Raw genomic sequence first — 19,110 nt, 5'->3', positions numbered from 1 at the left:
CAGAGGATCCTCAGTGTCTGTTTTCCCGGGGAGTGGTCCTGCCATCTCCACCTACAGGGCGTCTGCCTGGGGCCCTACCACCTGCCCACACCCAGTCCAGGAAACGCTGAGCAAAGTTCGGGGGTTCACACATCACCAGGATTGTTCTCTTGGCCTCCAAGACAAGGCTCTAGAGAGCCACACTCGAGCGGCAGGTGCGGCGCCTGCACAGCCTCCCAGCTTCGGGATGCTTGCTCCTCACAGGGATGATATTGACAATTTATACATTTTGTTTTGTTTCATTTGTTTATGTAGCTCTTTGAGATGAAGTCTCGCTCTGTCGCCCAGGCTGGAGTGCAGTGGTGCAATCTCAGTTCACTGCAACCTCCACCTCCTGAGTAGCTGGGAAGGCACGTGCCGCCGCCACAGCCAGCTAATTTTTGTATTTTTAGTAGAGACGGGGTTTCACCATGTTGGCCAGGCTGGTCTCAAACTCCTGACCTCAGGTGATCGGCCCGCCTTTGCCTCCCAAGGTGCCGGGGTGACAGGCATGAGCCACTGTGGCCCCTTTTATGCATTTTATGATCTGCATGTCACCCCCGAGGAAACAGGCTGGGAAAGTTCCATGATTGGGCCTGGGCAGGGCTGGACCTGGAGCCTGAATCTCAGGGGCTCCTTTGCATCCCACAGGGGAGCCTCAATCCCAGCTCTTCCGTAGGTGCTGCAGCTCTCCTGCTCAATCTCCCTCTCCTCCTCAGATCCCGGGATCCCATCCCCACCGGCCCTTCCAAGACCAGCTCAAATGCACCTCACACCTACCACCTCCCCAAGGCTTCCCTCAGCTCACAGTACCCAGGGACCTCTGCCAGGCCGCCTGGGGTGAGCCGACTCACCCAGGTGGCCCTGACTTCCTGGAAGCCGGGGCTCTGGGAAGGGAGTCGCCGTGGCCAAAACCCATCATGAAGGCTTGGTATCTAATCCTCCACTCAGCTGTCCTGGGAAGGAGACTCAGGCCCTGCCCACAGGACCAGAGGCAGGATTGTCTACATAATTTGCAGGGCCCATCGCAAAAATGAAACCCTGGAGCCCTTTGACCCAAAATGACAAGAATTACAAAGACAGCAGAACATTCAACATTATGGCCAGGCGCGGTGGCTCACGCCTGTAATCCCAGCACTTTGGGAGGCCGAGGCAGGTGAATGACTTGAGGTCAGGAGTTCAAGACCAGCCTGGCCAACATGGCAAAACTCCGCCTCTACTAGAAATACAAAAATTAGCCAGGCGTGGTGGCAGGCACCTGTAGTCCCAGCTACTTGGGAGGCTGAGGCAGGAGAATCACTTGAGCCCAGGAAGTGGAGGCTGGAGTGAGCCGAGATCATGCCAGAGCCTGGGCGACACAGCAAGACTCTGTCTTTAAAAAAAAAAAAAAAAGAAAGAAAAAAAAAACAACATTAAAATTCACCAAACCGTGTGCTTAAAATGGGTGCATTTTATTGTTTGTGAATTACACTGCAGTACAGTTTGACTTAAAAAGGAAAAAAAGAGGTAGCAGCCACAGTAGAAGTGGGTTGGCACATGGCTGGCATGTGGGTGTAGTGGTTTCAGAACCCTCAGGACCGGGGGAGAAGTGCTCAGTGTTTGAGAGGCAGGGCCAGCCCCCAGGCGTTCTCTTAATCCAGAGCAGAGGGAGGAGGCTGGGAATGAGGGGAAATGGCCCCAGCACAGAGCCTTTTTGAGCACGGGGCCGGGTGCAGGTGCTTGGATTGCACGCCCATGATGCCAGCCTGATGGTGGACGCAGCCCTCCCACCCCAACCCAGGAGCTCTCAGGTTCCTTAGCAGGCGGCCTGGGGTTGGCACCTAGCTCACAGCAGGAACCAGGGTAGGCAGAAGGCACCTCCCTCCACATGGTCCACCGGTAAGACCTCTCATACCACAGAACCTTCTCATACACTTCATCTCCTGGTGTGTTCAGCCAGCCCCGGGAGATGGGCCAGGCAAGGGCTAGGGCTCCATTTACGGATGAGGAGCCCGAGGCCCAGAATAGGCAGGTCATGCCGTCCCCAAGGCCCTCTGGTGATCTGAGCATCTAGCTTGCATCATGGTGGCCAGGCAGGGTGTGAGGCTCAGATGGACTGGGGGTCCTGTGGACGAGGCGGTCAGCTCCAGGCTTCCCAGCCACGCTGCCTCCACCCCTACCCAGGCCGGCCTGAGTCCAACTCTGTCCAGCCCACAGCATGGAGCCCACAGGCCAGGATGGGGCAGCCAAGGTAAACAGAGGTCTCCTTACCTCACAGCTGCTCACCCAGGAGGGAATTCCGGGGCAAGCCCTGGCACGCTTCTAACTGGCAACTACCAAAATCCTCCTGGGGACCCTGCCCCTCCAGAGACCAGGACTCTGTGCTCCCCAGACCCCACTCTCCAGTCCTCACAGCGGTGGGAGGGCCCCCGGTGGGGCTGCGTTAGGAGAAATGGAGGCACAAAATCAGAGCAGAGAGAAGGGAAGCTGGACATGCGCACAAAGGCCCCCGAGTGTCCACAGTGGCTTTACCCAGCATAGGCCCCAGATGTCCATGAACTGATGAAGGATAAGCAAGCTGCAGTATGTCCAGGCAACCGAGAGGAACCAACCATCGATGCACGCAACCGCCACGTGAAGCCTAAACCGCTGGGCTGAGCAAAGGCGGCCAGACACAAAGGAGCTCCTCCTGCCTGATTCTACCTGCCTAACGCTCTGGACGAGGCTGCACAAATCTGCAGTGACAAAGCGGGTCAGTGACTGCCTGGGCCTGGGGGTGCTGGGGAAAGATGGACCACAAACGGGAGGCGGGGGCGTTCTAGGCTGATGGATTTGGAGGGGGCTGGTGCATTTGTCAGAACTCATTAAACCGTGTGCCTAACATGGGTGCATTTTATTGCATGTGAATTACACCCCAAGACAGCTGGATTTGAAGAAAAAAAAAAAAAGGCCGAGCATTGTGGCTCACGCCTGTAATCCCAGCACTTTGGGAGGCCGAGGCGGGCAGATCGCAAGGTCAGGAGTTCGAGACCAGCCTGGCCAACGTGGTGAAACCCGATCTCTACTAAAAATACAAAAATTAGCCAGGTGTGGTTATGGGTGTCTGTAATCCCAGCGACTTGGAGGGCTGAGGCAGGAGAATCACTTGAACCCAGGAGGCGGAGGTTGCAGTGAGCTGAGATCGCGCCACCACACTCCAGCCTGGGTGACAGACTGAGATTCCATCTCAAAAAAAAAAGGAAAAAAAAAAAAGAAAGAAGTGCCAGAGAGGAGGTAGATGCGGCCACCATGCAGCCCACAGGAGTCCTCTTTATTTTTATTTAGTTAATGTATTTATTTTGAGACAGGCTCTCGCTGTGTCACCCAGGCTGGAGTACAGTAGCATGATCACGGCTTGCTGTAGCCTCCACCTCCCAGGCTCAGGAGATCCTCCCATCTCAGCCTCTCAAGTAGTGGGGACTATGGACATACACCACCATGCCCAGCTTATTTTTTTTCTGTTTTGTTTTGTTTTGTTTCTTTTTTTTTTTTTTTTTTTTTTGAGACGGAGTCTCGCACTGTCGCCCAGGCTGGAGTGCAGTGGCGCGATCTCGGCTCACTGCAAGCTCCGCCTCCCGGGTTCACGCCATTCTCCTGCCTCAGCCTCCTGAGTAGCTGGGACTACAGGCGCCCACCACCGCGCCCGGCTAATTTTTTGTATTTTTAGTAGAGACGGGGTTTCACTGTGGTCTCGATCTCCTGACCTTGTGATCCGCCCGCCTCGGCCTCCCAAAGTGCTGGGATTACAGGCGTGAGCCACCGCGCCCGGCCTTGTTTTGTTTCTTCAGACTGAGTTTTACTTTATCCCCCAGGCTGGAGTGCAGTGGCTCAATCTCAGCTCACTGCAATCTCCCTGTCCCAGGTTCAAGCAATTCTCCTGCCTCAGCCTCCCAAGTAGCTGGGATTACAGGCTCCTGCCAACACTCCCAGCCAATTTTTGTCTTTGTAGTAGAGATGGGGTTTCATCATGTTGGCCAGTCCAGTCTTGAACTCCTGACCTCAGGTGGTCTGCTCGCCTCGGCCTCCCAAGCAGCTAGGGGCTATACGCATGCACCATTTTTTTTTCTGTATATTTTTTTTTCTGTATATTTTATAGAGACGGGATTTCACTATGTTGCCCAGGCTAGTCTCGAACTCCTGAGCTCAAGCAATCCTCCTGCCTCAGCCTCCCAAGATGCCAAGATTACAGACATGAGCCACCAGCCCTGGCCTCCCAGGAGTTCTCTTAATCCAGGGCACAGAGAGGCCAAGGATGAAGGGAAATGGCCCAGAGGGATGGCGGAGGACCAGGAGGGTGGGACACTTTAAACACACGGGAGGGGGGCTTCAGCCAGGTCACACCCAGAGTTGGGGGATAGAAGAGGCCTGAGAAGCAGCCCAGGTACAGGCAATGGGAGATACCAAACCTGGGGGCCCGCGCTGTACTCCCCAGGCCTCCCCATAGCTGTCGGTCCTCCCCCAACCTCCCCTTGACAGCCTCTGCCAGGCTGGTCCAGGGCTCTTCTCCAGTCAGGGTCTAGGGGGCTGTGTGGCATCAGAGGAATCTCTGGCCCAGATGGTGTCAGGGTTGGACTGGGGTATGGTCCTGGCATCCTCAGGCCCCTGAGTGACTAAGGAGACCTGTTGGAACCCGTGTCTGCTCCCTTGAGGGCTCCAGCCAGCCTCCAGCCTCCACACTGCACAGAGCCGCTAAATTTAGCCAGGACGGGGAGGCTGTCCTGGGGCCGAGTGCTTGGCAGCACGGCTGTCTCCCTACAAGGCCCGGCCCAATACCCGAGCCGGCCACCCGGTCTTTGGGCTTATAAGGCAGGACTGGCGGCTCTCAAGTGCTGGAGGCTTGGAGCGGGCCCGGGGCCAAGCCCTCAGACTTTGGGGAGCCTCCTTCCCAGCCACCAGCAGACAAGGGAACTACTTACTGTGTGACCATGGGCCAGGGACTCAACCCCCGCAGCCTCAGTCTCCTGATCTGTGAAATGCGGGCTCCAGGACCTGCCTCATGGGGCTGTTGTGAGGAGAACCCTGCTGGACTCCAGAGTGTGGAGCTCTGGCCTCTGCCCTGCCCACCTCAGCCCCAAACGCCCAGAACAAAGGCAGGTGTCTGTCCCTGAGGTCGCTGGGGCAGGGCCCGAGGGTGAGAAATCACAGGCCTTGGATCAGAAAGATGCATTTTAGAGCCAGGGAAAGAGACGTTGACCCTGGCAGCTGGCTGTCTTGCTCCTGTGGAGTTATCAGCAGCAGGAAAATAAATGTAGGTCCCTGGGGTGCACTTTGGATATGATAAGATCCCCAAATGAGACGGTGCTCCAGGCCAGTCCGCTTTCTCAGGGCCAGGGCCAGGGCCCAGGCTGTCACGGAAGCACGTGTGTGTGCTCCAAGCAAGTCTGTCAGTCCATCCGTCTGTCCGAGCAAGTCTGTCGGCCCATCCGTCTGTCCGAGCAAGTCTGTCGGTCCATCCGTCAGTCTCTCTGTCAGCAAGTGTGGCTCCTTGGAGAAGGAGGAGGCGGAGGAGGAGGAGGAAGACATGGTGGTGGTGTGAGAGGAACAGACATAGATTGAAGAACTTCCTGACCTTCCTTCCTTCCCTCCCTTCCTCTCTCCCTCTCCCCTCCCTCCCTCCCTCTTCCTTCCTCCCTTCCTCCCTCCCTCCTTTTTTCCTTCCTTCCCTCCTTCTTTCCTCCCTCCTTCCCTCCCTCCTTACTTTCTTCCTTCCTTCGTCCCTCCCTCCTTTCTTCCCTCCCTCCCTCCTTCCTTCCTTTCTTCCTTCCCTCCCTCCTTCCCTTCCTTCCCGTCCCTTCCTTTCTCCTCCCTTCCTCCCTCCTTCCCTCCTTTCCTCCCTTCCTTCCTTCCCCCCTCCCCCCCTCCCCTCTTCCCTCTCTTTCTTCCCTTCCCTCCCTCCCTCTCTTCCCTTCCCTCCCTTCCCTTCCCCTCCTTCTCCCTCCTTCCCTCCCTCTGTGTCTCCCTCCCTCCCTCCCTTCCTCCCACCTTTCCCTCCTACCCCCACCACTCTCCAGAATGTGGTGTGCATGTCAGGGAGAAGGGTGGCTGAAAAGGGACCCAGAATGGCCCACACAGTCTCAGCATCCACCCCACTCCCCAGCACAAGCAGCTGTGTCCTGGTGCCTCCCATTCCAATGGCCACAGGGGCAGCCGGGAAAGAAACTGTCTGGGGTCAGGATCAGGCCAAGGAGAGCCATGGCCACCACAGCTCTGACTCCCAACATCTCTGGATTTTCTTTAGAGAAGCCCGTGACACCCACTGGATCGGCAGAAACTCCGCGAGGGGTGGGGCTGATCTGCTCGACAAGCAGAGACTGACCTGGGTGCCGGAAGGGGCCACGGCAGCCCTCTGTGGGTGACCCCCATTCAGACAGGCTGCCGGGATGCCCAGCCCCAGGCCTGGCTCCCTGCCCGGAGCACTTCCAGCTCATGGCTCACCAGGAAGAAGACGCCTTATCAGCCTTAAGGGTGGGGCGGCTCGGAAGATGGGGGCGCGGGGGCTGGCCAGGGAGGCCCCTGCTTCCAGCTTGAACCTCCAGTACCACCCCGGGTGAGCCTGGGCAACTCATTTCTCTTCTCTGAGCTTGGTCTCCTCACCTTCAAAACGAGGGGAGGGGCTGGGGAAGCCTCCAGCTCTGGGCCCCTCTGCCCACCCCAAACCCTTGTGTTCAGGGCCGAGCTGGGGTTGGGAAGGGAAGGGAGGGACAGCAGAGGTGCTGTGCCCCACACTCGATGGTGGCCTCCAGTTCTCTGTCCCATGTTGCTGAGACCCATTCCCTGTGAGCCTCGACCTAGAAGGAATTGTCCTCATTACCCCAGTTCACCCCAATGTACAGACGAGGAGGCAGAGACTCGGAGAGGCGAGGTGACACCCACCCCCACAGCCAAGAAGTGGCAGAGCCAGGGATCTCCAAGGTCAGGCTCTCTCCGCTGGTCTTGGGCCCCCGATGGCACCGAGTGACTGACGTGGTGCTTGCCTTATCTGGGCACCTGCTACCTCTCTCCCTCTGATGGTGGCCCTGGCAGGACAGATGGTGGGAGAGGAGAGGTGGGGCATGGAGACGCCAGCTCAGCACTGAGGTTGACCGGGCACAGGCCAGGCTGGAACTCAGAGCCTCCTTCCTCTCTGCCCTGCTTGCTGCAGGCCCCCGGGGACGGAGCAGCCAACCCTGGCGGGGGAGGGTGGAGGGTGGTGGATGGAGATGGGGTCTGGGGATGGATGTCTGATTTTGGCAGTGGAGGGGAGTTGGGGGCAGGCTCTGAACCTGAGGACACTCCAGCTTCCCCCAGGCCCTGGCCAGAGCTCCATCTTGCCAGGTTTTGGGGGGAAGATAACTTGAGGAGTCGGCTGAGAGCTTTATCTTTGCCCCTGTGACGGGTGGCCTGTGGTTTCCTGCCAATAACTCCTGTTTCCGGAGGCCCAACAGGGCCCGCGCAGAGCCAGGAGGGGCAGTGGGGCTGGGCCTGGGTGGCCCCACCAGCCCCGCCCCGTCTATCTTTGGGAATTTATTTGTCCATGGGCGAGGCTGGTCTGCAGTCTATTGCCTTCCAGGGGCCAAGAGCTGCTCTGACCGCCCAGGGATTCTCTCTCCAACCCAAGTGCCTCCAGCTGACCTCTGGCTGCTGTCCTCTGGCCCCATCTGCACTGTCCCGCTCTTCCCAAGGGGCCAGGAAGCCCCCAGAAGCTCTGTCATCAATGTGGGTGGTGGCACCCGGCTCACCCTGAGAGCAGCGGCCGTGCAGGGCGCTCGGTTCTGAGCCCCAGCCGGCCCACCATGGCACGGCGGTTCCAGGAGGAGCTGGCCGCCTTCCTCTTCGAGTATGACACCCCCCGCATGGTGCTGGTACGCAATAAGAAGGTGGGCGTTATCTTCCGACTGATCCAGCTGGTGGTCCTGGTCTACGTCATCGGGTGAGTCCGGGCCCTCCCGCTGCCTGCCTGCCTGCACCAGCCCCTACCCCCGGCCTGTCCTCCAGACTCTGAGATCTCTTGCGTGCCCCTCTTCCTCTCCATCCAGTGGAAGGCCTTCCTGGCAAACCACTGTGCGGGAATGGAAAATCCTGCCAACTCACCGTGGAGATGGGGACGAGGCCGGCGGGGAAGCCCTGCCCCTGGGCCTTCGGTGGACAGGGGGCAGAGTCTCTGGGTTCCGAGGAGCCAGCTCCGTGTTACGGTTCCTTTGAGTGGTTAGTGGTGTTCAGGGCCAGGGCCCCACCAACCACAGCCACTGAGTCCTCGACCTCTGACCGCCTGCCAAACCGGGCTGCCACCGACACAGAGGCCACATCCACACAGAGGCCACACCAGGCTGCCACCGACACAGAGGCCACATCCACACAGAGGCCACATCCACACAGAGGCCACACCAGGCTGCCACTGACACAGAGGCCACATCCCATACCTGTCACCCCATATGACAGCTCAGAGAGAGACAGACTCTGCTGCCACCTTCCCTGCCTAAGCGAGGGACATCCAAGGATGTTTGAGGCCCTTGGAGCAGAGAAACCCTCACATTCTGAATACCTGGCGCCTTAATGTTGGCGTGTCAGGCAGAGGACAGAGATGGGTTCTGGTCCCAGGGATGATAGTTCCTTTCCGGGCATCTCTGGACCTGTCCCGCCGGGCCGGGAGTGCAGAATCAGGGGCAGCATGGGACGCTCCTGTGGTCTGGTTGTCTCGGGAGCCAAGGCAGGCCTGGCAGAGGCGGGCACACTTGTGAGTGTGCGTATGCAGCTCTGTGCCCATGTGTGTCTGGGTGTGTGTCCCTGGGGCTGGGTGCTCACATGTGGGTACCCTTGTGTGTGCACATGGCTGTGCCCATGTCTGCCCTGTGGCCAAGTGTCTGGGTGGCTGATGTGTGTCCCCTGTGTGTGGTGCATCTTGTCCACTCGTAGTGACTGTGCAGAGGGCTCCTAGAGGGGGCTCAGCCCTGCTGGGGGTCTGGGGGTGCCCAGTAGCCTTTGCCTACCTTTGCCGTGTGATTCTGAGGGCTCTGCCCTCCCCATTTTTACTGTGGTTCCAAACCAGAACTGCTCAATGGAGTCCAGGGCAGGCAGACCCAGGGCCCACACAAGGACCACGGAGTCCTAGTCCCCCTGAAACTTCTGGCATCCAAAAGAGCCCTCCCTCTGTCCCACTAGTCCCCAAAACCTGAGAGCTGTCCAGGTGGACCCAGGGCCAGGCCCCAGCCTTGGCCTCTCCTCTCTCTTGTTCAGAGACTAATCTGACATCTGCGATGGTGTTCGAGCTTGGGAGGGAAACAGGCCCAGAGGGGGCAGTGGAGTTTCCAGGTCCACAGCAAGTCAGCAGCAAACCCGGGGTTGGAGCCGAGCCCCCCTGACCCCCAGGTCTCTGCTGTGCCTTCTCCTTCCTCACCATCACAGGGGGCTGGGATCCTTTCTACCGGGCACTGATGATGGGATGCCAGGCACAGGACGGGCCAGAAGTCCACCATTAGCGTCACTCCTGACCTTCCCCGGAAGACAGAGGCTGTCTGCTCAGGCCCAGCCTACCCTAGCTGGAAGACGCTGGGGGAAGATGGTCCTCCCTCTGTCCCTGCAGCTCCCTAGTCCTGCTGTCAGATCTGCAGGTGTGAGGGGCACCAGGTCCCTCCTGTGTGTGGGTCACAGGCTGTCCGCGTAGGAGGGACCCTCCCATTCCCAGCCTATGCCCCAAGCTGCTGCCCAGCTGGGAACCTATACCTCCAGTGACGGGGACCTCACTACCGCCCTCCTGCCCGTCTTCCCTCCCAAGACCGTCTAATCAGGTTCCAAATGGATGTGGCCCTTCTCGGTGTCTGTGGGCCTCAGGGCCACAGGGATTTAGCCAGGATCTCACAGCTTAGTAAGAGGCTAACCAGGACTGGAACCCCCCTGCATGACTCCAAAGTCAGCCTTGATATTCTGGAAAGGAAACATCCTCAGAGAGAGGGCACTGGCCTGCCCACGTCACACAGCAGAGGATGGAAGGAAGGCAGGGTCCCTCATCACTAGCAACCCCGAGGGCTGCAGGCTCAGGCTCCCAGCTCCTGCTCCGGCTGTGGCACCTGCTATCTCTTGTGCCCTCGTCTGGCCACTGCCCAGTACTGCACTGACCTCAGCCAGGAACCCACAGCGGCAAACCCAAGTTTGCCCACAGTGCCAGCCTGGACTTGGCCTTGGCATCTCCGGGCTCAGCTTCCTAACCGGCCCATGGGGCACGGATTGCAGGGGACCCCCCTAAAGTGCACTCCCCTCAGCACTTTGCTGTTTCCTGGGGAGGGCTTTGCTTTCATGTGTGATCCTGTAGGCACTGCTGGGGGATGGAAAGGAGCATGAGAGACCAGCCAGGCCCCTGCGTCCCGGACACGGGGCAAAGCCTGGGTGGGGGATGGGGGGACACAGAGACAGACCTGGACACAGGGACAAACGCTGGAGCACAACTCAGACGAAGGGAGGGAGGTTCCGAGACTCAGAGATGGACAGAGTTACTGAGGCTGAACAGAGAGGCTGAGATGCTGAGAACATAGACTCTGAGGCGGAAAACTGAGGCTGTGGTCTCTGCTAGTCGTGCTCCTCCAGGAGATCCCGGGCAAGTGCAGGCAGTGAGTGGGCCTAAGACCAGAAGGCTGAGCTGAGCTGACCCTCTTTCAGATCCAGTTAAGATGGTCTCAGTTAAGGCCGGGCGCGGTGGCTCATGCCTGTAATCCCAGCACTTTGGGAAGCCGAGGGGGGCAGATCCCCTGAGGTCGGGAGTTCGAGACCAGCCTTACCAACATGCAGAAACCCCATCTCTACTAAAAAATACAAAATTAGCCAGGCGTGGTAGTGGGCGCCTGTAATCCCAGCTACTCGGGAGGCAGAGGCAGGAGAATCGCTTGAACCCGGGAGGCGGAGTGGAGCTGAGATCACCCCATTGCACTACAGCCTGGGCGACAGAGCGAGACTCCGTCTCAAAAATAATAAATAGGCCGGGCGCAGTGGCTCACGCCTGTAATCCCAGCACTTTGGGAGGCCGAGGCGGACGGATCACGAGGTCAGGAGATCGAGACCATCCTGGCTAACACAGTGAAACCCCGTCTCTATTAAGAAATACAAAAATTAGCCGGGCGTGATGGCGGGCGCCTGTAGTCCCAGCTACTCGGGAGGCTGAGGCAGGAGAATGGTGTGAACCTGGGAGGCGGAGCTTGCAGTGAGTGGAGATCGTGCCACTGCACTCCAGCCTGGGCTACAGAGGGAGACTCCGTCTCAAAAAAAAAAATAAAAATAATAATAATAATAAATAAATAAATAAGATAAAATAAATAAAAAGATGGTCTCAGAGCTCTCCCCAAAGAGGTGATGAGCTCTCTGTCTCTGGCAGTGTACAGGCAATGGGCTGTTATCTGTGGCCCAGCAGGCCATGCTAGGGGCACACTGGGACAAGGAAAGGAGAGGGCTAGTTTTGCTGCAGCATAGAGGAGCTTCCCCAAGGATTTGTGAATGTTGCTCGGGGAGGAAGCCTAGGAGGCCTTCCTGGAGGAGGTGTCACACTGATGGAACCAGCCATAAGCAAAGGCCTGGGGGCTGTGGGCTGAGCTGGGCTGCTCTCAACATTCTCTCCAGTCCCTCTGGGTCTCTTCTCAACTAAGTCCTCACTCATCCCCTGCGCCTCCACACAAACCTCTTGAAATCACATGTTCTGAGATCTCCAAGTGGAGATCAGAGTGCACCAATCAGGGAGAAGGACGGATAGAAGTTATTGCTGGGAGGAACATATCCAGGGACCGTTTCTTCAGCATCTTCTCCATGCTTGGTGCCGTGCCAGGGAACAGAGGTGGGACATGGAATGGAGAGAGGGAGAGGGAGGAACTGAGGGTGAATTAGCTTGACTCCTTTGGTTCCCGAAAAGCCCAATCAAACCGGATTTAAAAGGAAGGGTGGGCCGGGTGCGTTGGCTCACACCTGTAACCTCAGCAGTCTGGGAGGCCAAGGTGGTGGATCACTTGAGGTCAGGAGTTCGAGACCAGCCTGGCCAACATGGTGAAAACCTGTCTCTACTAAAAATACAAAAATTAGCTGGGTGTGGTGGCGGACATCTGTAATCTCAGCTACTTGGGAGGCTGAAGCAGAAGAATTGATTGAACCCGGGAGGTGGAGGTTGCAGTGAGCCGAGATTGCGCCACTGCAGGCCGGCCCGGGCAACAGAGTGAGATTCCATCTCAAAATAAATAAATAAACAAATAAATGAATACATAAATAAAAGAAAGGGTGGGAGTATCGGGTAGTTTAGGTAACTGGAAAATCAGTGTGGGCTTCAGGCCTGGCTGGATCCTCCAGGATGAAGACATGAGAGGAGTAAGGTTTAGAGGGGAGAGGGGATGAGGAATTCTCACGGGTCCAGTCTTGGTTCTCAAAAGAAACTGTCCAGGACCTGTCTCCCTTTTCTGGCTCTTCTTTCTTCTGTGGAAGCGTCATTCTCAGGCAGGTTCTCTGTCTTCATGGTGGTGACATGGTGACCAGCAGCTCCAAGCTGACATCTCACCAGCTTAGCCACTCCTGAGGCACAAGAGCTGCTCCTTCTCCAGAGCTCCAGCAAAAGTCTCAGGCTCAACTCTTAGCGGACAGGGTCGGGTCCTGTGCCCACCCCAGAACCAATCAATCATTGTGGTCAAGGAAACGGAATGCCCTGATTGGAGGAGCCTGGTTGTGTGTCCACCACTTCCAGGTTCTCCTGTCAGGAAGCAGAGTGTGAACCAAGGTCCTGGGGCCAGTGAAGAATAGACAGTCACTGGGACTAGGCTGAAGGGGGCATAGAAGGAGCTCAAGGGAGAGGATGTGATAGGGCAAGCAGGGGCGATGGCGAAGGTCTTTGAACACCGGCTGAGGTGCAGGGATTTCTCCTGCAGGCAGAAGGGAGCCAAAGAAGGATGTCTAGCAGGCGAGGGCCTGGGGCAGGCAGGGTTGAGCGTGAGGACCAGAGGCAGGACGGCTGTGAAAAGGCCATAGGGATGGGAAGGGAGGACGGGGCTGTACCCAAGGCAGAGGCAGTGAACACAGGTGACAGATGTTGTCACCCTGGCAGGCCTCACGCCTGGGGCGGCCCCTGCTCAGCTTCTGCCCATCGTCACCGTAGCACGTGACACCTAGCACAGCCCAGAGCTTCTGACATCTCAAGAGAAGTGGGAAGTGAGATTTATGCATGAAAGAAACTTCTTGGTTTTTAGAGATTGGTGACGTATTCAAAAAAAAAAAAAAAAGAAAGAAAGAAAGAAAGAAAAACAGGCCGGGTGCAGTGGTGCATGCCTGAAAACCCAGCACTTTGGGAGACCAAAGTGAGCGGATCACTTGAGCTCAGGGGTCCAAGACCAGCCTGGCCAACACAGTGAGGCCCTGTATCTGAAAAAAAAAAAAAAAAAAAAAAATTAGCTGGGTGTGGTGGTGCATGCCTGTAGTCAGTCCCAGCTACTCAGGAGGCTGAGATGGGAGGATCACATGAGCCTGGAAAGTTGAGGCTGCAGTGAGCCGTGACTGCACCAGTGCACTCCAGCCTGAAGGACAGAGTGATGCCCTGTCTCAAAAATAAATAAATAACAATAAAAATAAAATAATTTGGCCAGGTATGGTGGCTCATGCCTCTAATCCCAGCACTTTGGGAGGCCGAGGCAGGTGGATCATGAGGTCCGGAGATTGAGACCATCTGGTTAACATGGTGAAATCCTGTCTCTACTAAAAATACAAAAAATTAGCCGGGTGTGGTGGCGGGCACCTGTAGTCCCAGCTACTCTGGAGGCTGAGGCAGGAGAACGGCATGAACCCGGGAGGCGGAGCTTGCAGTGAGCCAAGATCGCGCCACTGTACTTCAGCCTGGGCGGCAGAGCGAGGCTCCGTCTCAAAAAAAAAAAAAATTAAAAACACAAATCGTTGGCCTGAGATTCAGTTCCACATTCAGTTAGTCATTCACCACACAGGTGTTTATCGAGCCCCTATTATGCGCCAAGCACTGTTCCAGGCACTGAAAATACAGAAGTGAACAAAACAAACCAAGATCCTGCACTCAAGGAACTTGCCCAGATGCTCCTCGACTTGTCTGCAGGTTGCATGGGGGCCTCAGGGTGGGCCCCAGTTCTGAGCCTGGAGTCTGCTCGTGCCCCTCCCCAGGGCTGCTGCTCCCTGACAGCACACGCCCCCTCTGGTCAACTCCTGCCTGTGGCCCATGGCCACACCCTGTGTCCCACCAGCCACCTGGCCAGTCCTCCCAACCCACGCCAGAGCTGCCCCCCGCACCTGCCCCAGCTCCTCCAATGTCTCAGTCTTCCCACAATCAGCACTCTGGGTCCTTAGATGAAAGCTGAGGGAGGACAGGAAGGACTAGGGGACCCAACCAATGTGGGCATGATGGGGAGGGTGGCTGTGAGGGTGCTGCCCAGGTATTGAGCCTGGGTGATAGGGTGAGGACAGAACCATTCTCCATGACGAGGACACAGGGGAACAAGTTCTAAATGGACAGTTCAGGTTGATCCAGTTGAATTTCTGTCTGTTTAGTGGTTAGTACTTGGCATGGAAATAGATCTTGCAGGCCAGACACAGTGGCTCACGCCTGTAATCCCAGCACTTTGGGAGGCCAAGGGGGGTGGATCACCTGAGGTCAGGAGTTCAAGACCAGCCTGGCCAACATGGTGAAACCCCGTCTCTACTAAAAATACAAAAATTAGCCAGGTGTGGTGGCGTACGCCTGTTATCCCAGCTACTCAGGAGGCTGAGGGAGGAGAATCGCTTGAATCCCAGAGGTAGAGGCTGCAGTGAGCCAAGATCACGCCATTGCACTTCAGCCTGGGAGATAGAGTGAGACTCTGTCTCAAAAAAAAAAAACAGATACTTTATCAGGACATCATCACATTGTAAGTTGAGGAGCATCTGGACTTAATGTGGTTTGACTTAGGATTTTTTGACTTTATGGTGGGTTTATTGGGGGTATTAAGAGGCTTTTTGACTCAGGATGAGTGTATCAGGTTATAGCCCCATCGTAATTCGAGGAGCATCTGTGTAAGACCCTTGGCTGTGAGATTTTTGTTTGTTTTGTTCACTTTCGTGTTTGTTTTGTTTAACAGTGTTAGGCACATTAATAGGGGCTGGATAAATATGTGTTTGTTTTTGTTTTTAAGTAGAGACAGGGTGTTGCTATGTTGCCCAGGCTGGTCTCTAACTCTTGGCCTCAGGCGATCCTCCCGCCTCAGCCTCCCAAAGTGCTAGAATTACTGGCTCATGTTTGTTGAATGACTGAATGTGTGGAATTGAATCTCAGGGGAGAGTGTAGTCTGGAGATATAATTCTGGGGACACAGCATGTCTGAGGCAGCTCACTCGGAATGGGGGCGGACTGACATTGAAAGAGGAATGTGTGAGGGAGGAACAGAGAACAGTGAAAATGGGAGGTTTTCATTATATGTGCCCACTGAGTGCTAATTTTTGTATTTTTAGTAGAGACGGGGTTTCACCATGTTGGCCAGGCTGGTCTTCAACTCCTGACCTCAGGCCATCCACCCACCTTGGCCTCCCAAAGTGCTGGGATTACAGGCGTGAGCCACTGTGTCCAGCCTGCGAGATCTATTTCCATGCCAAGTACTAACCACTAAACAGAAGAACTCATAGAGGCCAGGCGCGGTGGCTCACGCCTTTAATCCCAGCACTTTAGGAGGCCGAGGCGGGTGGATCGCCTGAGGTCAGGAGTTTGAGACCAGCCTGAACCCAGGAGGCAGAGGCTGCAATGAGCCGAGATCGCGCCACTGCACTCCAGCCTGGGTAACAGACTGAGACTCCATCTCAATAAAAAAAAAAAAAAAAAAGAAGAACTCAAAGAAGCTTCCCTCAAACACTTACCTAGACAATTCCGTCTCCTGAAGCTCAGGCTGTGTATGTGCTAGGGCTTCACTAAGCACTTATTGAGTAAGCAGCGCCTTTGAGGTAGGTGGCCTCACCTCTGTTTTATTGAGAAAACTGAGGCTCAGAGAGGTGCAGTCTCTAACCTGAAGCCACACAGCTGGGAAGCAGCAGGGCTGGCACCTGACCCTCAGCCACTCCACACGTGGCCGCTTCCACGAGAAGGCCATCGGAGAGCCTTGCTGATGACAAGGTAGAAAGCATGGTGAGGGTTATTTCTGGAAGGGGATAGGCTTCCGAAGATGCCTGTGTCTGACATCAGGCCCTCTTGGTTGTCCTCCCAGGGTGGTGACAACAAAGCTCGACCAAGGCATGGCTTTGGAGGAGTGGGCTCGGCACCACAGTCATTCTATTATTTTTGTTTGTTTGTCGTTTTGAGACAACAGAGTCTCACTTTGTTGCCCAGGCTGGAGTGCAGAGCGCGATCTCAGCTCACTGCAAGCTCCGCCTCCCAGGTTCAAGCGAGTCTCTGTCTCAGCCTCCCGAGTAGCTGGGATTACAGGTGCCTGCCACCACGCCCAGTTAATTTTTGTATTTTTAGTAGAGACGGGGTTTCATCGTGTTGGCCAGGCTGGTCTTGAACTCCTGACCTCAGGTGATCCACCCACCTTGGCCTCCCAAAGTGCTGGGATTACAGGCATGAGCCACCGCGCCTGGCCCATAGTCATTCTATTATCACCAGAGTTGAGGTCATGAATGCCAGATTTGACCGACCTTTCCCTTCGACTCTCAAGACCGGCAGCCCCAAGGGCAGACACAGGCGCACGCTGAGTTCATCAGTCCCGGCATGTGGGCTCCAGGTGGCTCTGTCTGCCCTCTGTGCTCTGCCTCCTGGGAGACACGTCGAAGCCAGTGCTGCTCAGTGGAGGTGGGATGAGTCCTGGGCTGGGTGCCTCAAGTGTGGGGACACTTGGGACCGCCACTCCTGCAGGCCTCAGCTTCTCTGTTATAAGTTGGTCTTGGGTAAAGATAGAAATGTTGCTAACCCGTTGGGGCTGGGGGTGCCAAGAGGGAGGCCTGTCCCATAGAAGGGTTCAGGACATGGAGAAGCTCCCCCTCTCCCCTGCACCAGCTCCTTCTGGCTTGGACACAGAACCAGAGGCCTTCCTGGAGGAAGGGGCCCAAGGAGGGCGGGCGGGGATGGACGATGCCCTCGCTCTCCCGGATGGGGCTGGAGACAGCGGGACAGACTCAGGACGCTGAGGATCAGGGACCTTTGTCATGCCTCACCTGTTGCTCTCTGGGACCTGCAGGGGGCAGCAGTGACCAAGCTTAGGCTTCGGGAGCATGTGGCTTGGCCCCAGTTCCAAGGTGAAAGGGGGCTTGGAGAAGAGGTGGGTGGACCGTGAGAAGAAAGAAAAGGACATTGGTGGGTGGACTCCCTGGGGCCTGCAGCGGGGAGACAGGAGACTCTGGGGCTAAGAGGCCTGGAGAGTTCTGTTACCAGAGACCTGAGCCCTGGGGGAAGGAGAAGAGAGTCCATTACTTTGAGCTCCCCTTGGACAGGTGAGCTTGGGGTAGGGTAAGGAGTGGGGGGAGATGACATATCTGGCCACAGGTGCACTCACAGATTTGTCCTGGAGGTATACAGCCACACACCCCATATCCCAACACACACACACACACACGCACACACACACACACGCGTGCATGCACACACACACACACACACACACTCTACCCTGAATCTCCACAAAGAGTCTTTCCTCGAGGAAGGGGCCACAGCCTGGAGAGGAGTGTTATCCAGGACTATTCCATTTGCAAGCAACAGAAACCAAATCCAAGGGTTTAAATAAAGGAAGGACATTTATTGGTTTACATAACTGAAAAGTCCAGAGGTAGATTTTTCAACTGTGCTTCAGGTATGGCTGAATCCAGGTGCTCAAAGAGCCTTGTCAGGATTCTACCCCCCTCTATCTCCTGGCCTGGCTTTCCTCTAGGTGAGCTTCATTGTCAGGATTGCTCTCTTCAGAAGGCGGCAAAGATGACTACCATAGTTTTCGTCTAGCAGCCACCCTGCTTAGCCACTCGGTAGACAGGATGTTTCTTTCCTGGCAATTCCCAGAAAAGTCCTGGCCTCGTTGCTGAAACTCCCCAGGTCATGTGCGTGTCCTTAGACCCGTCAGTGTTACTAGGGGGATGGAACATTGATTGGCAAGCCTTGGTCATCTGCCCAACTCCTGGGGCTAAGAGGAAGGTTAGCCACATGGAAACTTCCAGACTGAAAGTGGAGAACCCAAAGGAACAGGACTGCTCAACGCTGGGAAGGCAAGGCCAGAATTTCCCAAGAAAGCTGGAAAACCTCCCGACTGAGCCACTCCCACAGTGCCCCGACTGAGGGGCTGGACGCTGCAAGCCCTGGAGAGGACCACTTCCCTGCTCTGTTTTCCCCGCTGTCTCCCAGGGGGTCCCAGTATGGCTGGATCATAATAACAACTAATGTCTATACTGCATTTATTCTGTGCCATTCCCATTCTGAGTGTTTCTACACGTATGAACTCACTCATTTGATCACTACAAGAAATACCATTGTTGGCCGGGCGCGGTGGCTCATGCCTGTAATCCTAGCACTTTGGGAGGCCGAGGCGGGCGGATCACAAGGTCAAGAGATCGAGACTATCCTGGCCAACATGGTGAAACCCCATCTCAAAATACAAAAAATTAGCTGGGTATGGTGGCGTATGCCTGTAATCCCAGCTACTCAGGAGGCTGAGACAGGAGAATCGCTTGAACCCGGGAGAGGGAGGTTGCAGTGAGCTGAGATCACACCATTGAACTCCAGCCTGGGTGACAGAGTGAGACTCCGTCTTAAAAAAATAAAATAGGGCCGGGCGCGGTGGCTCAAGCCTGTAATCCCAGCACTTTGGGAGGCCGAGACGGGCGGATCACGAGGTCAGGAGATCGAGACCATCCTGGCTAACACGGTGAAACCCCGTCTCTACTAAAAATACAAAAAATTAGCCGGGCGTGGTGGCGGGCGCCTGTGGTCCCAGCTACTCGGAGGCTGAGGCGGGAGAATGGCGTGAACCCAGGAGGCGGAGCTTGCAGTGAGCCGAGATGGCGCCACCGCACTCCAGCCTGGGAGACACAGCGAGACTCCGTCTCAAAAAAAAAATAAAAATAAAAATAAAAATAAAAAAATAAATAAAATAGCCGGGCGCGGTGGCTCAAGCCTGTAATC

The 19,110-nt window shown here is 56.1% G+C and overlaps 1 protein-coding gene across 1 annotated transcript in view; it reads left to right on the top strand.

Annotated features, from left to right (window-relative positions):
• The first annotated feature begins 7,301 nt into the window (after window positions 1-7,301).
• P2RX1 (purinergic receptor P2X 1) overlaps window positions 7,302-19,110 on the top strand; it is a 17,338-nt gene continuing 5,529 nt past the window's right edge. Inside the window, exons 1-4 of the mRNA XM_031657219.1 lie at window positions 7,302-7,947; window positions 8,052-8,220; window positions 9,596-9,623; window positions 17,183-17,263. Of these exons, the coding sequence (XP_031513079.1) occupies window positions 7,809-7,947; window positions 8,052-8,220; window positions 9,596-9,623; window positions 17,183-17,263 (417 nt within the window). The 5' untranslated portion in view covers window positions 7,302-7,808. The remainder of the gene's footprint in view (window positions 7,948-8,051; window positions 8,221-9,595; window positions 9,624-17,182; window positions 17,264-19,110) is intronic.

This window comes from Papio anubis, chromosome 17 (genome assembly GCF_008728515.1).
Source record: "Papio anubis isolate 15944 chromosome 17, Panubis1.0, whole genome shotgun sequence".
Classification (NCBI taxonomy): domain Eukaryota; kingdom Metazoa; phylum Chordata; class Mammalia; order Primates; family Cercopithecidae; genus Papio; species Papio anubis.
Note: the sequence above shows the minus strand (reverse complement) of the source record. Positions and strands in the feature narration are given on the sequence as shown.